This window comes from Epinephelus fuscoguttatus, linkage group LG16 (genome assembly GCF_011397635.1).
Source record: "Epinephelus fuscoguttatus linkage group LG16, E.fuscoguttatus.final_Chr_v1".
NCBI classification, from domain to species: Eukaryota; Metazoa; Chordata; class Actinopteri; order Perciformes; family Serranidae; genus Epinephelus; species Epinephelus fuscoguttatus.
This window is the reverse complement of record NC_064767.1, coordinates 20586316-20608181: the sequence shown is the minus strand read 5'-3', so window position 1 is coordinate 20608181 and position 21866 is coordinate 20586316. Positions and strand designations below refer to the sequence as shown.

At 39.5% G+C, this 21866-nt stretch overlaps 1 protein-coding gene, 1 long non-coding RNA gene and 1 pseudogene across 5 annotated transcripts; 2 read left to right on the top strand and 1 right to left on the bottom strand.

Moving 5' to 3' along the window:
- Nucleotides 1-8542: 8542 nt before the first annotated feature.
- LOC125903397 (uncharacterized) lies at nucleotides 8543-12222 on the bottom strand. Its single transcript, XR_007451300.1, has 3 exons — nucleotides 12124-12222; nucleotides 9512-9663; nucleotides 8543-8675 (listed from the first exon to the last, which is right to left on the bottom strand). It is a non-coding gene; the product is annotated as an uncharacterized LOC125903397 (long non-coding RNA).
- On the top strand, nucleotides 8952-11677 carry LOC125903391 (peroxiredoxin-like 2A; annotated as a pseudogene).
- On the top strand, nucleotides 12207-21144 carry LOC125903389 (peroxiredoxin-like 2A). Of its 4 annotated transcripts, none has more exons than XM_049600295.1 (7): nucleotides 12255-12308; nucleotides 15323-15577; nucleotides 17150-17326; nucleotides 18118-18209; nucleotides 18332-18472; nucleotides 20033-20197; nucleotides 20285-21144. In XM_049600295.1, exons 2-7 carry the CDS (start codon nucleotides 15376-15378, stop codon nucleotides 20378-20380), a joined length of 873 nt encoding a protein of 290 aa, XP_049456252.1. In that variant the 5' UTR covers nucleotides 12255-12308; nucleotides 15323-15375; the 3' UTR covers nucleotides 20381-21144. The 4 variants fall into 4 exon arrangements, with proteins under 4 accessions (XP_049456254.1, XP_049456252.1, XP_049456251.1 ...); XM_049600294.1 differs by lacking the exon at nucleotides 12255-12308 and adding an exon at nucleotides 13577-14711; XM_049600297.1 differs by lacking the exon at nucleotides 15323-15577 and having other exon boundaries at nucleotides 12207-12308.
- The last annotated feature ends 722 nt before the right edge of the window (nucleotides 21145-21866 follow it).

The following is a 21866-nucleotide window of genomic DNA, read 5'->3' as shown; positions in this document are numbered from 1 at the left end:
CAGATCAGCATATGGGTCTCAGGACAAGAGCAGCGAACACATTCTAGCACTCACAAGTTGCCACATAAGAGCTTACACAATGAGCCAGGTGATAGACAACAAAAACAACAACAACAACAACAACAACAACAAAAGAAACAAACCTAAATACTGCCCTCCTCATTTTGTAGTGTGTAGGAGAGCTATGGAGGCTGACATCGTGTCCTAACAGCAAGCAAACATCTGGCTATCACGTCACAGATGCTCTCTGTCCACACCGAATCCGTTAAACATGGAGCTCATTAGGTTGTGTAACCAAGCACTATTTCAGGGGTGCAACATTTCGGTATACCAACTTATTTGCCCTGATCAATTTTGACAAACTCTGAAATTGCTAGCTGCTCTCCACTAACTGCTACAACACTACCTTGGGTATAAACATCATTGTTGCAGCTACCATACTGCATCATACCACCATCTCCACTTTGTAAAGTAAAAGAATCAACAGTGGAAGTACTTATTATTCAGTCTGCTATAGTATTTTATTGCATTATTTTTATTGATGCATGAAGGTGTAATTAGATTTCTAATGTTAGTTGGTTAAGTTGGAGCTCATGTTAACTACTTTATACAATGCTGGGTTGTTAAATCTTAAGAAATGCATAATATTATATCATTATTCTATAAACTAATCAACCAAAGGATAAACTAAATGTATTGAGGTAGGAAGTACAGTATTTCCCTCTGAAACTTGGTGAAGAAGATGTTTAAAGTAGCATAATAAATTCAAAATTTGTACCTCAGTAGAGTACTATGTAATTAGTTACTTCTTTCCATCACTGCCTATAATTAAATTTGGAGGAGACAGTCACCTGTTGTCTAAATGCTCTTCTCCATCCAAGTCCCAGCCTGAGGCTCTTGTTTCTGTACACGACTGCAGAGAATATCAACCATTTCCTGAGAGAAGATCAAATAATGAAGATGAGTCTCTCAGATATCTCGTGGCCTTTAAGGTGACTCACTGTGCCTGTGTTTCAACAGAGTATCAGGGACTTGTATAGGACTGTTTGTGCAAGTGATCCTCACAAACACACTGCATGTGCATGCACAAACATACACCTGGAGAAACAATGGGGCTGTAAACGGCACGCAGACACTGACTCTGTACCTTTTCACGTGGTGTACGAGCTCTGCAGACAGCGAGAGGTAAACAAATCTCTCTTTATTGTAGCGTAAACAGTGCAGGGGGACAAACCCCTTTCTCTCCATCTCTCTCTCTCATCTGGCTCTAATTTCAGCTGGCGTGGAGTCGGCCCCATGAAATGAGAGGAGAATGTTAACTAGCTCTCAGGAGTGAATGAAATACCTCTCTTCCTCACTGCTTTAAGCCTCATTTAAAACAGATTTTACCAGAAAGGCAAAATCACAATCTACATTAACCATAGGGCCAATAGAAAGTAATTGCATGAGCTTTTCACAGTTATTTAGAGAGTTTAAAAAGGAATTTTGGGATATATTTCAGATTACTTGTAAACTACAGTAGGTCTGTTTGTACATAAAAACAAGTGGCATTACTGGCTGAAGTGCAGTACACAGGACATTATAGAACCACACATAATGAGCAGTGAATTAGTTTTTGTGTTGTTAAGAGGAAGAGGTGAAAATGAGAAACAGCTGTGTTAACATAAAAATAAATGCCACCTAAGTGAGTAGCGAGCTGACCTAATCTAACCCGAGGCCTGCAGAATCAAATCAAACCAGGAGAGGCAGGAGCTGCATGCTGAGAGTGGTGTAAAAGCTGCTGAGGGGCTAAAACAAAGCACCCATTATTCCTACACCTCCAACATGTAAGACATTTTATCTGAAAAACTAGTCATGCTCAGAACTCTTTTTGGAAAAATTCCCAGACAGCAAACCCCAGATAAACTATTTCATATTGTAGGAAAACTAGTTAGCAGGCAAGCATGGTGAAAATAATTAGGTAAGAGTAATGGATACACTTTAGAAATAATTAGCCAAGGGGTTAACAAGTGAGTTACCTTGTAAACTACTGAATTAGTAATGAATAAACAGTTGAAATATATCCAATCAAATAACAACTTTTGCGATGATCAAATCCCTTCTGTGATGGATTAACATCATATTATGCATGCATACTCTTATCTTGATGGCCCACCAGCAGATGGAGAAATGAATTAAAATACTTTTCAATGTATATAATATTCATTCACTGCAAAAAAAAAGAAAAAGCACGTTGGCCAATTCTGATAGTTCATTTTAAAGCCAATTTTGTCCGATAACAATGACATGCTGATATTAGCGTGCCACGTTACTACATCTGACTTGTATCTGTGCAAAGTTTGTCACTTGAGAGGTGTTTTCACTTCCCTCTACTGCAGGAGGTGATGCCTGTGGACTTCCCAAAAAATCTGACTTCCACCGTACCCTGGGCAGACTGGTTTAGGTACGTCACTAACACGAAAGCTGACAGCTGTCTAATATGCATATACCAGCAAAAAAAACCTGAAAACTCGAGCTCTGAGCAGACTTATTAGTACAGAGAGTGAAAGTTTGCACCAGCATAGTAAAAGTTTTGACAGCAGTCATGTCAACCAGACTGATGTAAACACACTGGAACATCGTAGCAGACATTAATATGTTTCACAACCACTGATGCTGTGTTAGCCACTGTCAGTTAGCCTAGAAGCTAACAAACAACATAAACATATGAAAGAAAACAGAAAGCAAGAGCAAAACCTAACTCAAGCAGCGTTGGTGAGTAGGGTGGAAGCCAGCTACACAATTTCTCAATGAGGGAGAAAGAGTAGGCCAAATGTGCTTCTGGACCCCTTTTCTAACAACTTTTTAAAAACTTTTTACATGGAAAAAAAACATGGTAAACAAACGACAAATCATAGCAGAGTACTTTAAAAAGTGTCTGGAGGGAAACAATGGCAATAATTAGGTAAAACCCAGACTCGACATTCACAACCCTTTCAGTGTTCTTACAGTGTTGTCTGTCTGCTACCCCTTATGCCACAAACACCAAGCAGCAGTGAAGTGCAGCCTGTGGCGAGCTGCCATGCAATGTCATGCTTTTGGTGGCAAATTGTGGGCAGAGGGCGCCCGCAGCCAAACAGTAAACACAGTCCTTTGACTCCCGTGACATGTTGTGTTCTGGTTTCTGTTTGTAGTCCCAGAAGACACCGAGCAGGTTTGAGCAGCAGGTAAAAAGTCCATGTGGAGAGCAAAAGAGGAGGAATGCATTGGTCCAAATGCAATCATGAAACCCACTGGCTATCCTCTGAAGATGATTTAGTTTTTTATTGGCATTTTTTATTTATCGCATTCATATGCTGGATGCAAGGATGATATTTTTTTGTTTTGGGTACATTGTTTTTTGAGACATTTTTTTGCAGCTGTCAATTGAGCTCCTCCATTTTCTTTTTGCAATGGATCAAGGTTTTGTTAGCATGCATCCTGTGCCATACTTCACATTTCCAGTGGTTACTCTGACTCCACATACTCACAACCTGCTTGACCTTGGCATGTACTATAGAACCTGGACACAGACATGTCTACAAGGAGACGTAGGTCAGAGGTCGCGGACATTTAAATGTGACAAACATGAACAGACATGAGTCAGTCTCACTGCTCAGTGTGCGAACTCTGGATGATACACCTGTGTTTATTTTGGCCTGACTACAGCCTGTGTGCCAGGATGAAAACACTCAAGACGCCACACTTGTTTCAAGAGCACACGTGAATGCTATCTGAAAAAGAGAGGGGCTGACTCCTCGCTGGGTTTGTGTGGGTTGCCTCTAAACATTTGTTAATGACTGACCAGGAGAGGGGATTTTTTTTTTCTTTTCGACTCTAACAAGATCATTCTGGTTATGGTGAAAGATAACTGCTATCAGAGCTCTGACAACGTGTCAGCATGAAGCATGAAGAGGTTGAATGTGTGTTGGAAAATTAGCAGAAAAATATAACCCAGATCAAACTGTGACCCTTAAAGTGTAACTTATTGACTTCTGCATGAGGAGGAACAGACTTCCAGGGGCTTAGAAGACAAGGTAAAGTCTCTTGAGGTCAAGTCCTATGTGCACTAGTTATCATGCACATGGAGGTCAGTCTGTCAGGACAAACAAACAAACAATGCATTACAGTATACACAAGGTCGGGCCGTATTTTCTACAACTACAGCTATTAAAGTGTTGAATCATTCTGGAAATCTATTGATAAAATGTACTGTATCTAAGTTAGCTTTCACTCTTTAGCTGTCTTTTTATGGAAGACTTGAATCAAACTCTTCAAATTAATTAAAAGCACTAACAGTGTAAACAACAATAACCGTGCTAATGCTAGCCCCTTTCACACAGTCTGATCAAGGGGGGATGTTGCATCATTATTCTGCCTTGCTGTTCTGTATAAGACGTACAATTGTGCAATGGGGGGACAAAGCAGGACGGGATGGGTGTGATGTTTTGACATGTTATGTGTGTGGCCCACGTCCAGGAGATTAAAAAAGTAGCTGATAGCAGTCAGCAGCTAACTCAAAAAAGAAGAACAGCAACTGAAAAATTGGGTAGACAATGAGGTCCAGGAGCTCCTTAACTTCGGAGCAAAAGAGGAGATCAGCTGACAAATAACAGGGACAGTAAATGACTGTTATTGCCACGTTATGTCATTGTTATTGTTTACAAAGTGCTGCCGACATGTAAGTTACATGTCACACTAGAGGCTGACACTGATGTGCTACACGTCACGCATCTTTTAGCTCCAAAACGCTGGCATGCTATCTGAAATCACACACTGGGGCGATATTATGCTGCCATTGTTTAGTTCTGTATAAAAAAGCAAAGCTTCTGCAATGACACTGCAGGTTGAGAAAGTGTTATCAGCTGAATTACATATACGTCCCTTTAAAATACTGATTTAGGGCCCATTCTATATAAATTAATCTTCATAGAGAACCAAAACCATGGATAGTTGTTAAAAAAGAAACACAGGTTTATACTGCTGCAAACCACAAATTCAAATAGACAATGTTTCAATTCCATCTGTCTCTCTCTCGGGGACAATCCGTGTATTAAAATACATTCTTGGTTTGGACTCAGGGTGCAGGTGCTATTTTTGTTGAATGTTAAGTCATTCCATAAATTAATCAAGGATGCAGTAATAGTAGAGTGAGAGGCCTCGAGTTTTCTCTGTGGTGGAAGAACTATTGTCCTTTCCTTAAATAAATGTAGCAATACCACAGTGAAATAATACCCATTTCAAAATTATGTAGCCTAATTTGCAAAGTGACTTATAACTAAAGTTATCGAATAAATGTAGTTCAGTAAGTACAATATTTCCCTCTGAAATATAGCAAAGTTGGGGAGCAGAAAATGGAAACACTCAGGTACAAGTACCTTAAAGTGTACTTAGGTACAGTACTTGAGTATGTCTACTACTAGTCTGAAGATATGTCACATAAACTATAATGAACTATAATGTGAATCAAGTGAATTAAACTACACTTACAGATATTTAGCGATAAATAATTCACATAATCCCACAGGTAAAGAGAGATTTTCATTTCGATATACTCTTAAATGATGGTTATGGGTCAGTGTGAGTAGGTGGACACACTCTAGATAAAGTTTAGAGTTCAAACCCTGCTGAACCTTCATCCATAGAGTTGCTGGGCCCCTCAGGACATATAGAGCAACATGATAAAAGCCTGGCGACCTTTGTGTTGCTGTAAAGGGGGGGTTTCCTGATTGTCGCAAATCTTCACCTTATTGTTTAACAACTAGAGCTGGCCATGCAGCCTGCAGACATTTTTAATGACACGCAGCTAAGTTAAACTAAGTGAAGAAACAAACACACACTGTGCATTCATCATTAAAACATGACAAATATGACAGTGTCTCCTCCTGCTGTCTGATTGGCTACATGAGCCATGTGTGACCCCCTTTGTGTTTTCACTTTAAAAGCAGGGGTCAGGGTTTTAGGGTTTCAGAGTCAGTCTGTCTCAAACTTGCCAGAACAGGATGAGATAACTGAACCCTGTCCGCCTCGGGGGCTGTTAACACCTGTTTGTCTTTCCCGGGTTCAAGGACACGCAGTTTGCCTCTGCAGCTCGGCAATTTGAGCACGTCTGGTCACCAACCAGTTTCATCTGGACGGCAGGAAGTCGGATCTTGCCAGTCATGAACTTGTATTCAAGGGTTGAGAGATTGTGGAGTGTGTATAACTTGTTATATAAGGAATAACATATCAATAAACAGCAGATAATCTACACTGTCTGTCACCAGAGGTCCTTTATTGTGTGTTTATGGAGATTTATTTTATCACTGATTTTGTTCTGTGTTTTTACAGACAGCTTAGCTGCCTCTCTGTGTTCCTTTTGTGCCCTCTTATTTGTATAAATCTATATGTGTTGTTTGAAAACTTTTTAAAGAATTATCAGGTGGATTTTCAGCCTTATAGGAATATCAATATTACCAATTTTCTTCAAAGTTAACTCAAAACAAAATGATGGTAGTTTGTTTCTGCCATCCAAAAGCAGATCTCTCTTCTCAAATGCACTTAGACAGTAATTACTATCACACTCCCCATCTGTCCCTTACTATTGCCCACTTTGCGCTCTGATTGGCTTCACTTGCACAATAAGAATTTGACATGTCAACCAATGCCTGTGAGCGTGGACACCACACAGGAGGTGGGGTGCAAATCTCCACCTGTGATTGGCTGTTGATGCTGCACACTCCCCACTAGAGCAGCATTGGTCCAAGGAGAGACTGTTCTGTATTTGTGTGTATGCCTGCATGTGCCTGTGTGTGTGTGTGTGTGTGATGAGTATACCAACGGCCAAACAGCCTGACCACCCCAAGACCTCACTTGAACCCTGCAGATGAGGGTTTTGTGTGTCATGATGTGCCAGATGTTCAGACTGACTAGTGTCTATCACAAAATGTTTCATAATCCGATGAATTACGAGCATCGCTTTGTCATTTAATTTGAGGAAAGAAGACTAGTAGCTATCGGTTATGTTTTATAGTAGATGACATGTAATGTAACAACAATAACAAGCATCCAGGCAGACTCTACCATACACACAGCGGAGCATACGGTGGAGCAGAGCAGCCAGAGGGAGTGCAGCAGCTGGGCTCATGGAGTGTCATCCTATCTCGTCTCTACTCCAGCTCATTTTGGACCCTCAGCACATTCCTCTGTGAAGCTGCCACCAATGACTGAAATATTACCACAATGCCATTCTGGAAATGCACTTTTATCACACACACATTATACAGGAGTGAGACAATGTACTCACTTCACTTGATCATAGAAAAGTGTAACTAAAAAGCAATACAACTGTGACACGGGGTCAGAGAGGTGATGTTCGTTCCCCTCCTTCACACACACTCCTCTCACCTTCAACCCCTTTTACTACACTGCACTTCGGTGGACTCTATTTTTCTATCAATGGCTCCTCTTATTAAGCTGCTATCTCTGCTGGCGGTGATTGTAAAGAGGGTCATACAATAGAGACAAGATTTTTTCGAAGCTTGACACGATCTATACTATATATGTAAAGAAGATGATCTCTTATTCTGTAATTTGGTATGAGTCAGATGGTGTCCTAGCTAATTATGAATCCATTTTACATTAGATATAGTTAAATCAGAAACCGTTTTGATAATTAATTAACCACTTTAGTCATTATTCAACCAAAAATGAAAAAAAAATAAAAATAAAAATCAGGTCCCAGCCTCTGTCAGGACCTTTCAGTGTCAATGACCATTTACGGACTAGGGTTGCAGGAACATGCTGTTTTCAAGGTACACCGCAGTATGAAAATTGATGGTTATCATAGTGTGTAAGATTTCTTATCTAGTATCTATCTATCTATCTTCTTATCTAGTATTGTAAAAAATACAACTGGACAGAGAATCTCTCCTTTATGTTAGTTATTTTCAAAAGGGAAACTTTTTACACATACTCTTATTTATTTATTTTTTAAAAATGGTTTCAAGTTTTCATTATGGTAATCTTCACTCCTTTGAGGGTCACTGTAACTGATAATAATAATACTACTGTAATGCTGTGATACTGTGACACTGCGATATTTTCTGAGACAGTTATCTCACTACTGAAAGTCTTGTACCCTTGCAACCCTAATCCGAACCTGTAAACAAACACAGGTAAATACCTCTATACAAGGAGAGACAGAAAAAATATTAATAGTGATAATAAAAATCAAGGACAAAAAAATAAATAAATAAGATTAAGTAATAATAATAATAATAATAATAATAATAAATAGAAATTAAAATAAATAAATAAATACAGCCTTTGTGGGGATTTAATGTTGAACTTCATCATGCATGATAGTAAATTGAACATCTTTGGGTTTGATGACTGGATAAAACAAGCAATTAAAAGACATCAGAATCTTGGGCCCTGAAATGTCAAATGGGCATTTTTTTTCCTCTTTTTTAACAATTTATAGACAAAAATTTATAGACAAAAAAGAAAATAATTCTCAGATTGATAGGTTATTAAAATACTTGCCTGCACTGAGCCACTTGTGCAGCTCTGTAATGCCAATAACCTCCAGCAGGGGTTGGTCTTGCTCTGAGCCATGACAGCTGCTGTGTAACCTCAGGACCTCTGCAGCTACTTTGGGACTGACCCGGCTTGACCTGAAGAGATAATAAATAAAATCAAATTTTACAAAGACATCTTTATGCTCTCCACTGACACGTGTATAGATCAGCTGTTTATTATTTTAACTAAAAAGATCTGGAGACTTTGAGGTTGAATATATTAGTATCATTCTCAAATACTGAATCACAGAGGCTATTTATTGTATTTATGGACGTTAAAAACTTGTAATGCTGTAACACTGCTCTTTGATATGAGCTCCACTCTGCACCACGCTCGACCTGGTACTGAGGATTCAACTCAACGTGATGCACAGAGGAATTCCTATCATGTTACGTTCACAAAGGCAAGGCTTTTACCGTGATTGGACTGAGTTTAAACGGCTTAAGGGACTGGTTGCAAACATCAGATTCCTCCACACTAGCAGAGAGGCACGGTCTGGTGAGTATCACTTGTTTACATTTTTGGTTGATATATTGACAAATGTTAAGATAAAATTTAAGCCATTAAAGATATGATGTTTCATCGTATTGGTTTTACTTTGAATAATATGTGGAATTCATGCGTGTTGTTAATCCAATCAAATGCTGACCGAGTGTCAAGTGATCGCATGGAACAGTGCATTCCTGCTTTCTGAACAATAACATCACATTTCTACACAGTGTTTCTTATTTGTTTCTAATATTTGGGGTTATTGAGACACCTAATACAAATAATTAGATAAAGAAATTAACAAATCATGCATTAGTGCACCTGTTTAGCTGTATAAGGCTACAGATAACCATGCTAAAGTGATCTGACTGAGAAGGTAAAAAACATTTTAATCTTGTTAAAAGTTCCTGAATCAGCAGCATATTTAAAATTTTATCTTTACATGTGTTCTCTGTAGGTGTCCAGCGGAGTGTGTTTGGGGTCATGGTGAGCGTGACCACGGTCCTGAAGGTGTTGAGCCTGTTTGTTGCAGAACTCATCAGCTCTGTCACAGACTGGTTCCAGACCAAACCAGCATGGGCCAACCTCGAAGTGCTGGAGGAAACAGAATTGAAGACCACTGGAGGTGGTGAGTCCAAAAACATACACAAGAAGAATCTACAAACTTGCATACATGCTGCACTTGTAATAGATTTTTAGCCTGAAATTCTTCCATCGCAGCTCAACAAGGAAGAACTAACCAGGGAAACCAAAAAGGAGGGAATTTTGTACTAGAATGACTGTGGCAACTTGATTGGACGAACTTGTTTTAAAGTGGAAATAGACAAGAGTTTTGCTTTAACTTATTATCATGAGGTAAATGTTGATTGCAGAATGTAAAAACTATGGAATAATTACACCATCGGCATTTAGACTGATGTCGTAGGCCACCCCCTCTGTTAAACGATGGTCGTTCCAGTTTGACGTAGATGGCTTCTTTTACTCCTCTCTCAAACCATCTGTTTTCCCTGGCCAAGACGTGCACATTGCTGTCCTCAAAGGAGTGCCCCTTTCCTTTAGATGTAAGTGGACAGCTGAATCTTGACCTGAGGACAGCAATGTGCACATCTAGGCCAGGGAAGAAAGATGGTTTGAAAGAGGAGGAAAAGAAGCCATCTACGTCAAGCTGGAACAATCATTGTTAAACAGAGGCGGTGGCCTCCTACACCACTTATCACCCATCTACAATGCAGTCTTGGGATCCCTTCCCAGACGACTTCACATTCATTCACCCCTGGTCCCACCTGACCCTAACGACTCACATGGTGGCCAGGAGGGTCAACAACTCACATGTGACCTCTACAACACTGCAAGAGTTAACACCCACACAGGGTTTAAAGCCTGCAACTCCGAAACAGTCATTTAGAATTGAAGAAGCTTCTTGGATGAGAGGTGTAACGTCTTCAAGAAACACAAGCAAGCCCAGTTACCCACGATATAGCACTTCTGACTACTTGGAAACACTGTCTGCTTCCACTTTAATCCCCTGACCTCTAATTAAGTTAGATTGACACAACCCCGGTTGTCTTTACAAATAAAACTAATGAACACTTTACAGGAGGGCTAACGCAACACTAGTCAGAATACATCTTTCTGTGTCTGACACTAAGTATGAGAGCAGGACACAATTCACATCCACAAACTCTTAGCTGGCCAAAACAGTGGCTGTATCACTCATGAGGGTCAAGACAATCAATGGAGTTCTTCAATTATCACTTGTTTTCACATATTGTCTCTTTCAGTCCATGAGCGACACAGGGCCAAAACTCTGTGGGAGAAGACTGGAGCTGTGGTCATGGTCGTACGGCGACCTGGATGATTATTGTGCAGAGAGGTATGAAATCACAGAGCTGTATGTGTAATCAGTGACAAGAACTCCTTAGTCACCTAACAGGTTAACTTTCATCCATGCTATTTGTCTTTGTCCTTCCTTCTCAAGGAGGCTGCTGAGCTGTCCTCTCTGAAGTCCCAGCTGCAGGACCTTGAAGTCCCTCTGTTTGCCGTGGTCAAAGAAAACCTTGGCAAGGAGCTGGACTGCTTCAAGAAGTACTTCACTGGGAAGGTCTACGTGGATCAAAAGGTACGCACTTTACATTTTACACATGGCTTTGAGATATTACGCAACACATTAAGGGTTACATAAGTTAAGACACTAAGCTGCTTTTGCATTTTTCTCAGAGAAACTTCTACGGCCCTCAGCAGAGGTGGATGTTTCTCTCCATGTTTCTGCGTATTGGCGTGTGGAGGAGCCTTTGGCGGGCCTACAGGCGGGGCTTCAGGGGAAACCTCAAAGGTGAAGGACTTGTCCTGGGTGGAGTCTTCGTCATCGGGCCTGGAGATCAGGTAGGCAGTAATTTACATAACAAATATTTTCTGACAAGTGTAACTGGATGTTTTAATGGATTATGGTTGTGTTTTTCTTTGCCCCCAGGGTATACTACTGGAGCACCGAGAGAAGGAGTTTGGGGATAAAGTGAACATGCTGGCAGTGCTCAGAACAGCTCGGATAATGCAAGACAACATGGCAAGATAGACCTCACACATGTGAATGAATGGACTGTTTGTTGGAGAGGAGTTACATAATAATGGTTGCAGCATGTTTCCATGTGCATGTCTGTATTCTATAATCCAGTTTTCTCTACATCACAACATGCTGTGCTCTACTCCTACTGCATTTCTTAATGTAATGTCTGTCTGGATGCATTCACCTTTGGCTGATGTGCAGTGTCACAACTCTGTGGTTAAAATGTGCCACTTTAACAGTTCACTAACCCACTGTCAGTTCTGGTCTTGGCTGTGTGATGGTGTTTTGTGTGTTTTAATGAAGATTTGTTTCTAAACTCTGCAGAGGGAACAGCTCTGATGCTAACACACAAACCCAGCACTTTAAAAATGACTGTTTTGGCCTGACAGAGGGGAGACTGAACTGTTGGAGTGATTTAACACATTTTATGTTTGTCATGTAATAAACTACTTAACAAGTCATGCTCACAGAAAGGTTATCTACATATTTACCTGTCCGTGTATCTTGTTTTGCCGTGTTTCGCTCCTCAGAAACCTTTATGTCAAAGTTCACATCTTATCAGCCAGCCATCTCTCCTCGATTAGTTTTCCTGCTCTCTGGATTGTTTAGTGCGCCTGCGCTAGAATTTTGTTTACAAAACGCTCGATTAGAGCTGCCTGTCGCTTCATTGAAAGAGGTGAGTGTTTCTATTTCACTAAACTGCGCCGTGAATTTATTATCACAGTGTCAGCTTCATGAATTAGCTCCAGGCTCAGACTCAATGAACCAGAGACTTAACCGTTAGCTTAGCTGCCTGCTAATGTATCGACCGTTTGCCACGACGCAGTCGCCACTGTCTCCATGCAACAGCAACTTTATAGGGCACTGAAAGTATGTAGCCTAAGCATTATGTAACCGTCATCACCGTAACGTCTTAAAAATGCTGAAATAACATAGTAAAATAGTCATTTTCGCTTGCAATTTTAAATGTAGACTATAGAGCCACCAGGTAATGTCTCTGGGCACACATTGTAGTATGAAGGTCATTATCTGTGTTATTCGCCGTCTTCCTGCGCACTAGAAATCTTTACATGCAAGCTTGTGTCAGTACTGAAAGAGGTGTTCAGATCCTTTACTTAAATTAAAAGTAGCAAAGTAAATAAAATGTTAAGAATCAAGTAAAAATCCTGTTTTTAGTAACTGTGTTGTTTATTTTTTTTTTTATGTATGATAAATAATATTAAGCCAGAACAGAGAGGGAATAGGATATCAGACTACTACATACAGCTGCTGGACTGATAATGAAAATAGCAGTCCATTACTTAATGAAAGTTACAAATAGAGATATGTATGTTGGACAGTATTTATTAAGCTTGTTTAAAAAAGGCAGCTTTGTTCAGCTTTTGATGAACATAAAGTAAAGCAAGAGCTAGATCAGGACTGATGCTGAATTATTTTAAGGGACTGTACTTCACTTATCATAGCAGAGATGTGGCTGAGGTGTAACACTTTAATTTTTTAATATCTTAACTCTCCCCGGAGCTACAAATATTTTTCCTTGAGCCTCCCTGAGTGACTGGGCGAAAATGCATGACCCTCGCTCCACCATAAATAACATATTTACAGTTTCTGGTTATGATAAATGGTGTGATACAGAAAAAATTCCTTTCAAACCCACTTGCACTTTTTGGGTTTCTGCAGGTATTGAAAATAAATACAAATGCGACCATTTAAGGTTGAATTTCCCTCCCCTAAGGCAAATCAAAAAACGTAACTCCCTCCCCAGTGCTTAAAAAATTATTTTAAGTGCCTCCCCCTGCTTTGCACCACTTCCTTCCCTCTCATAAATAATGAACAGTCCCTAAATTCCATATTCCTTCAGGAAAAATGAATATTGGCAATTTGGTTTATAATTTCTAGTGAAAAAAAAAAAAAAAAGTTTCCACAAGTAAATAAAGAATTATCTACAGTGAAAGTAAATTATGCAGATACTATATTACTGAATTATTGTAATAGCTGCATGACCATATTTTGATATTGTTTTAACCATTTCTTAAAACTGTTGGGCAGGGAGAAAATCAAATATCACAATATTATTTAGAGAATACCTTGATATTGATATTGCAACGTTATTGTAGGGCTGAATACTAGTGCTTTCACAAAATATTTCCAAGTGAAATAGTTGTCAGTAATAAGATAAGATAAGATAAGATAAGATACACCTTTATTGATCCCACAATTGAGAAATTCCAGTGTTACAGCAGTCAAGGGGAAAGAGTCAGATTAAAGATTTCAAAATTTTAACTTAAAATGTAAAACTTAAAAACTAGGCATGCAAAATAAAGTACAAAATATTACAAGAAACGGCGCTAAATAACAATAATAATAATAATGATAATGAGAAGTGGATAATAATGAGCAGTGAATAAAAATGCATAAATAATGAATAAGTGGGTAAAGGCCAATACTAGAGCAGAACAGTCTGACCAGAAAACTAAATCACTTCAATGTAATGCAGCCATTAAAACCAGGAGAAGAATACCCTTACAATATTACCATATCCAAAATCTAAGACAATATCTGGTTTTATATAACCATACAGATAAAATATCAATGTTTTGCCCTGCTGTACTGTTGGGTAGCTAAATCTATGGCAAATCATCATGTTATAGTTGATCATGTATGAAAAATCTGAATCCTCAAGGTAACTACTAACTATAGCTGTTAAAGAAATGTAATGATTATAATATTTTATTTAATATTAATGGAGAAATAGTACTTAAGTACCGATTTAGGTCATCTAGGTATTTCATTAATATACTACAACTCATTATGTCACGTTTGGCAGTGCCACCAGTGTCGACGGCTCCTTTCACTGCTCGCTCTGCAGATACATTCAAGGAATCTAGACTCTTCCTTGTGTTGCAGGCGTGGACGTCTGTCTCTATTGGCTGCTGCTGCTATCACATTTCTCAGCCTTTCTTCCTCCTTGTCATAATGTGTCTGAACACAAGTCCACACGGGTGATTTAGGGTTTGAAACTGGATGAGTTAAATCTCGGGAGAATAAGAATTTCTTCACATTTCGGAAATGGAGACAAGTTAGTATATGACATTATTACTTTTCAGCTGATTATAGACAAAAGATAGATAAGTGCCTTCTTAAACTTGAATTAATTTCTTGTGTAATAGCTGCAAGAAGGAGCATTTTTAATTCTCGGTGCATGAATTTCTCTGTGAAGCATGTTGTGAAATAACTCCTGTTATTGTGTTTCAACTGTAATCTATGTGTTGATGTGTAACCACACATTTACACATCAACTTTCGGTGCATGGATAGGAAGTTTGTTTGCAAATGCAGAACTGAAATACCCCAGTAAGATTATCAAGACGAGTCACATATTTTCAACTTCATGGTTTTATTGTGTTTTCATTTTGACATTGCCCATTCTGCAGGGTGGGTTGTAAATTCATATTTAAGGCAGAGATAAAACTTGGCTAACTGGTTTAATGGTAGGTATAAAGTTTTATCTGGCTAGTCTGATTATGAAAAGAGATGCCATGTTTTTCTCTCTCTTAATCTGTGAATCAAATGCAGCCTCCTTGAAAGCAGTGCTTGCAGTGGAGGTAGATTGTACGGTCTTTGAAACAGACTGTGATATGGCACAAGTTGTTTAACTTTCTTAGAAAAGACTTGTGTTTCTTTCTTTCAGTGAGATCTTGAGGGGGTTTGTAGTCAGAAGGTCAGACTTTTTCCACAATCCCGATGCTGGCTCTGTCCAGGTGTCCGACAGCTTTGAGCTGGAGACTATCACTGCGCTGCTCTGCTCTCCCTCTGGGGAGCGCTACCATGAGCAGCCAGCCCTCCACCGCAGCCAGGTTCCAGTTTCTAAGAACCCAGACTGCTCAGTTTCACCAAAGTAAAGCCAAAGCCAGTCCTGTCTCTGACCCAAACAAGCCCTCCTCAGGCAAGAACACATTCACTGCCTACATAGCTGTTCTCTACTATAACCCAAACTTCAAGCGTGTTGTAGAAACAGTGTTACAGCCGTGACCTGTGTGCAGTGTTTCCCTGCTTTCTAACGTGTGCTGAAGTGACTCTTGACTTTCATGACACTGAGGAGTGTCATGAAAGTAGACAAAATAAAATAGTAGTTGTTTGATATAATGATTTTATCTTTTCACACACTGTAAAATGTTTTGATAAGAGTTAGAATTCTAAAGTTTGTGCTTTTAAGATTATCTCAGGACTGGAGTTTCAATCACTGTTGCTAAATGTATAATTTCACTAACTGAGAAAAAAATGTGCATTTCACTAGAGCTGAAATGATTAATTTATTTTTAACAATTAATTGACATATTGATTGACAGAAAATTGATTAATATTTCACCCTATTTTTAAGCAAGAATGCCAAAAATCCACAGCTTCTGCCTCTCACTTCTAACTTGATGTACTTTTGATGTACAGGCTTTAGTGTAACTGTTAAATTAAAAAAGACATTTGGTCTTTGGAATTTTTTTTAGGCAGAACAATCAATCCAAAAAACAAATGGCAGATTAACTGATAATAAAATGAACTGTTAGTTGCAGCCCTTCATTACACTTCAAAAAGAAACTCCTAAAGAAAAAAATAATGAAAAGTAAATTCATAAATGGAAAAAATATGGAGCACCCACTAGCTCAGTGGGTAGAGTGGGCGACTCATGTATAAAGGCAGCATCCTTGCCACAGCGGCTGCAGGTTCAATTCCAACGTGTGGCCGTTTGCTGCATGTTGCATGCCTCTCTCTGTTTCTCCCTCCCTTTTTCAGGCTTAAACACTCCTATCAAGTAAAGGCAGAAGACAAAAAAAATCTTAAAAGGAAAAAAAAAAAAGAATCAAGTACAAGTGAAAGTACAACGAACTATTCAAACTAACAGGGGTGTAGGTGCTTGTGTTGAGGTCTCTGTAAATGTTTACATTTTTTCAAATCAAGGAAAAAAAATGTTTCTGCATTCAAACCAAAGCTACATACTGCACCAAACTGTAAACTTGGTGTCCCGTTACACCCCTCCAACAAAAGTTAGCTTTCCTGATGACTCATCAAAAAAAAAAAAAAAAAAACACCAGCTGCAGTCAGAAATAGCATCTACAAACTGGTTATCTCATCATGCTGAGCAGCCTCCTGTCTCCATAGTAAGTATGTGAGCTATTTAATCTCATGGATGAGCTGTAGATGAGAGTAAACTGAGAAGAGTCTGTGCTGGTAAAATGCACCACACACAGACTGATATTAACTCTAGGCTCAAGCAAGACAGAACCCACAAGCTGGGTCTTGTTGGTGTCTCAGCCTCAGGAAGGTCTGAGGTTTTCTTGTGTAAGAGATAAAACAATTAGAAAAGTGCAAATACTGCACATCTCATGGCCCAGCTAAAAGAGGCAGTGTGAAAGAAACCTTTCAAAACTTTACTGTCAAAGCAAAGAATGTTTGTTTGTCGTTATGTTCCTGTCAAACTTGTGACACATTTCTCTCCTCATGTTGCTGCATGTCTGTGCTGTAGTATTGTCCACGCTGGACGGGGAGCTGTTGGGGATGGGGATGTGGTCGTTGGGTCTAGGTGCTGTAGGAGCTGCACTCGCTGGGATCTTCCTTGCCAACACTGATCTGTGTCTGCCTAAAGTTGACCAGGCATCAATGCAGCACCTTGAAGAGGCTGACCTGCGCTCCACAATAGAGGGTAGGTAGGTTTTCTGATTGGCTGTTTTATAATCTCACCACCGGCTGTCGTTAAATCCATTAGGAGGAGACTTAACATTACATCAGCACAATCAGCTGTTTGCAGTTTTCTTTACTGTTGCATGTTTGTATGTATTGTACATGCACTGAATGAGGTTTTGTGTGGCATTTAAGGCAAAGCTGCTTTCTCAAATCTGCTGGTATTACAGATTAGATCACTGTAAGGGTCTTTGTCGTAAGCTGAAGGTTCAGTTACTGTGCTATTTTTAATACATATAGATGTTCCATTTGATCATGAACATTTAGCCTTTTCTCCATTTGAAGGCTGCATATTTTATCTTCCACACTGGAGGGATGGTGTTTATTTGTAGATCAACAAAGGAAGTTAGTATCGCCCAATGGGATTTTCCCATCAGCAGCCTCTGTAGTCTTATTTAGCCACTTGTTAGCAACAGCATTTTTAAGACACATACTGTAGAAGCTTCATAATATTGGTACATGGGGTATTTACTGGCACATTTTATGTCATAGACAAAACCTGGAAATCTCTTAATCTTGTGTCTTATTCTAGGCATCTAATCAAAGTTCAATCAAAAATAAACATTGACTTCAAGACGAGGGAGCCAAAGTGCAAAAATCGTAACTCATTTCCAGGTGTTAGGACTCCTGCAGCACTCTACAGCTTTACTGAATGATTGCAGTAGTAAAACCCATGCCATGCTTGTGTTTTCTTTATCAGAGACATGTCAGATTGGAGCCTTTTGACACAGTGTCTTCTTGTTTTGTCTGCAGATGACAACGTCATTAAAGCAAAGAGCCTATGGGAAACGAACGGGGCTGTGATCATGGCCGTGCGGCGACCTGGATGATTTTTGTGCAGAGAGGTGATGCAAAAAGTTTCTGAATGACAGAGTACAAGATGTTACATACAACTCAGAGATTAAGTGTATACAGTGTACATGAGTAATATGTCCCCTAATGGTATACTTTCTCTGTCTCTCTGTAGGAGGCCTCTGAGCTGTCCTCTCTGAAGCCCCAGCTTGAAGAGCTCGGGGTCCCTTTGGTCGCTGTGGTGAAGGAGAACGTCGGCACAGAGATCCAGGACTTCAGACCGCACTTCGCTGGGGACATCTATGTAGATGAACAGGTTAGCAGTGGTCAACAACAACAGATCTTCCACAGTCACTAACTACATCACAAAATTAAAACGGCCCCCAGCAGCAGTTTATTGAAGTGTTTCATCTCTTGTGAGGTTACCAGTTGTGGTTTGGATCTGTGTGGTCCATTATTGGAATGAATATGGCCACTGGAGTCTTGGTTAACTAAGCAACCCTCATATATTTTTAATGATCCTTGAATGGGGAATAAGAGACACACTTAATTAATCCCAGAGTGGAAATTCTGTTGTTTTTTTTTTACTCTGTTGTCATATACACACAGGCCCAAAATACACACACATGCACAAACAGGACCTTTACATACATTAAATGGAGGGATGTCAGAGTGAGAGGGCTGCCTTGGACAGGAGCCCCCGAGCAGTTGGGGATTTGGTGGCTTGCTCAAGGGCACCTCGGCAGTGCCAAGGGGGTGAATTGGCATCTCTCCAGCTCCATATTGGGTCCGTATAAGCACTTGAGCTGGTGACCCTTGTTTCCCAAGCTAAGTCCCTATGGACTGAGCTACTGCCGCCCCCAATAGGTTAAATGCTTCACCCTCCACATGATTATTTGTATATCAGACACCTGCCCTGTATTATGTTGAATTTGTGGAGGAAATGCCTCGAAAGTGAACAAAGAATCCAAAAAAGGTGAACTTTCTTGATGAACTAGATGAATTAGAGTGAATGGAGGCCGGGTTTAACAACATCAAAACTATTTGAAAGAGTCTGTTTACAAACTCTCGCATAACTTGTGCAGCATATCCAAGTCATATTTATCCAGTTATAATCACTTCACTAAAACCTTACTATGTAAAACACTTCTGCTTAAAAAGTCTCTTGTACAGACGAACAGTGTGTCTGTGCTCATTCAAAACCACATGCCCTGTGCACAGCGCTGTCAGTCCTCATAACTTGGGGCAGGTGATGGCAGGAAACCTCAGATTGATGGTAGATAAGCAGATAAACTGCACAGAAGAGGGCTGAATTGCTTCTTCTTTTAATGTAGTCTTCATTTGAAATGTTACAAACAACGTGTTTCGCCCATGGATCTGTGCCTGGGCTGTTTGTGCGGAAGTGTGTAAAAAAGTGAGGTTTTAGCAAAGATGCATGTGTTTGGCAAGTAATAAGCATAAACTGGAAAAATAAGACTCGGATTATACTGCATGAGTGTGTGAGAGTTTGTAAACAGATGATTTGAAACAGTTTTGCTGTTGGTGAACATGGAGCGTTGTTACTCTAATTCATCAAGAATTTTCTCAGTTTCTGGATTCTTTGTTTACTGGAGAGCCATGCAAGAAAAAAGAAGTTTTCTTCATTAGTTCAATGTAACATGGGATGAGTAATTTACATACACAATTAAAATGAGATACATATCTTGAGAACTAGATTACAAGTGATCCTCCTGTTTCATCTGCTGGGGGCACAACTTGAGAGATGACAAATGAGGTGATAGAGCAACTTAAAAGAATCATAATGTGAGATGATAAAGCACGAGGACAGTTCATCTCTCATGACTAGGCTGACTAAAACTAAACCGTGTGATTGTAGAAACACTTCTACGGCCCGCTGCAGAGGAAGATGGGGGGTCTGGGGTTCTTTCGTCTCGGGGTGTGGCAGAACTTCATCCGAGCCTGGAGGTCCGGGTATCAGGGCAACATGAACGGCGAGGGCTTCATCCTGGGAGGGGTGTTTGTCATCGGAGCAGGAGATCAGGTAAGCAAACAAACTGGACCATGTGAGGATCACTTGGCTCGATAGAGCTTCATAAAACTGTATTTTAACTGCGTGTTGTGATTGCAGGGGATTCTCCTGGAACACCGTGAGAAGGAGTTTGGCAATAAAGTGAAGATTGCAGATGTTTCAGAGGCTGTTAAGAAAATTGTGCCAGTGAAATAAATGTTTTTTTGTTCCTAACAAATGGCATTAGACAAAGGTACACTGTAATTAGATCAAAACTAGAACTAAGAATGTGCATTTTTAATTTGAGTCAGTCCATCACTGAAATACTGATATTATAATGACATCCAAGTCTGTGTGTATTAATATCACAATATACCTCTGTCTTTTGCACGTTAATTTATAATGGGTTGTGAAAGTGGAGCTGAGCCAATATTATTACAGGATTTGACACTGATTATTCCTTTTTACCTCTGCAGACACCTGGAAGCTTTTTTTTTTAAGACGGGTATTAAAAACAGATAGTAAGGGACTCAAGGCAGTATTTTCAATCAGGTACATCAGCCATTAAATTTACATTTGAAATCTGCCTTTTAAAAAAACACATACGTCCATCTAAAGGCTGCATTACACACTTGATTAATTATTCTATTAGCAGTCTGTTAGGGGTACATTTGTAGTAACGTTCCTCTGTGTTGTCTTCGTTTGCTTCTCCTGGTCAGGCACATGAACGGGCCTCCAACATGGCGAACGTGTGTCTGCAGTCTGTGTGTGTGATAATGACGACTTGACTCCAAACTCAGCACTGAGACGAGCAGGTTTGATGCTCAAACACATGCAGGCTCAGCCATTGTCGCCATGTTGAGGAGTGTTAGTGCTGCTTGAAGCATGTGTGTGTATGAGAGAATGTGTGTACCTGTACATGTGAATAATAGCTTAAGAAAATAAAATTAATAATAAATAAAGAAGACCTTATCACCATATGTTCACTGTGCTGTGTGTTTAATTTTTTAAAGCTTTAATTTGTGTATTGGGACGACATTTTACAGTTACATAGGTGTTGATAGATTCTACCAACTCTCCCGGATGTCTTTTTATTTCTGGCACAACTTTGTCACATAAACAAACCACTGAAAATTCTCCATTCTGATTGGCCTAGTAAGCAGACCACATAACCAGAAGATGAATATATCTATGTTCTACAGCTGAAAACTGAACACTGTTGAAAGCTCAGGATGGGTCCAAACACATTGGTAAAAAAATCAGCTGTTATCACATTTAAATCACTAATCCTGTGCAGTATTTTATCCTCAGTGTGTGTCCTAAACATATGTAACAGTTCAGATGACATTCTCAGTTTAATCTTAGTTTTATTAGATTGCTTCATACTTCCCTGGTTGTCAACCAAACAAGTCTTATCAGACCAGAACTGTTTCTCTCTACAACAGTGTTCACTTGTTAAAGTTTATTCTCTGGCCTTTACTCAAGAGCAGAATGACGATATTATATTTGAAGGTCCAGTGTCTAGGAATTAAAAGGCATCGATCATCAGAAATGTTTATGATATTCATAGCTGGTTTTTTTTTAAGTGTATAATCACCTGAAAATAAGAATCGTTATATTTTCATTAACTTGAATGAGCTGTTTATATCTACACACGGAGCAGGTTATGAATTTGAGTTTCTCAGTATAGCAAAGGCATGAC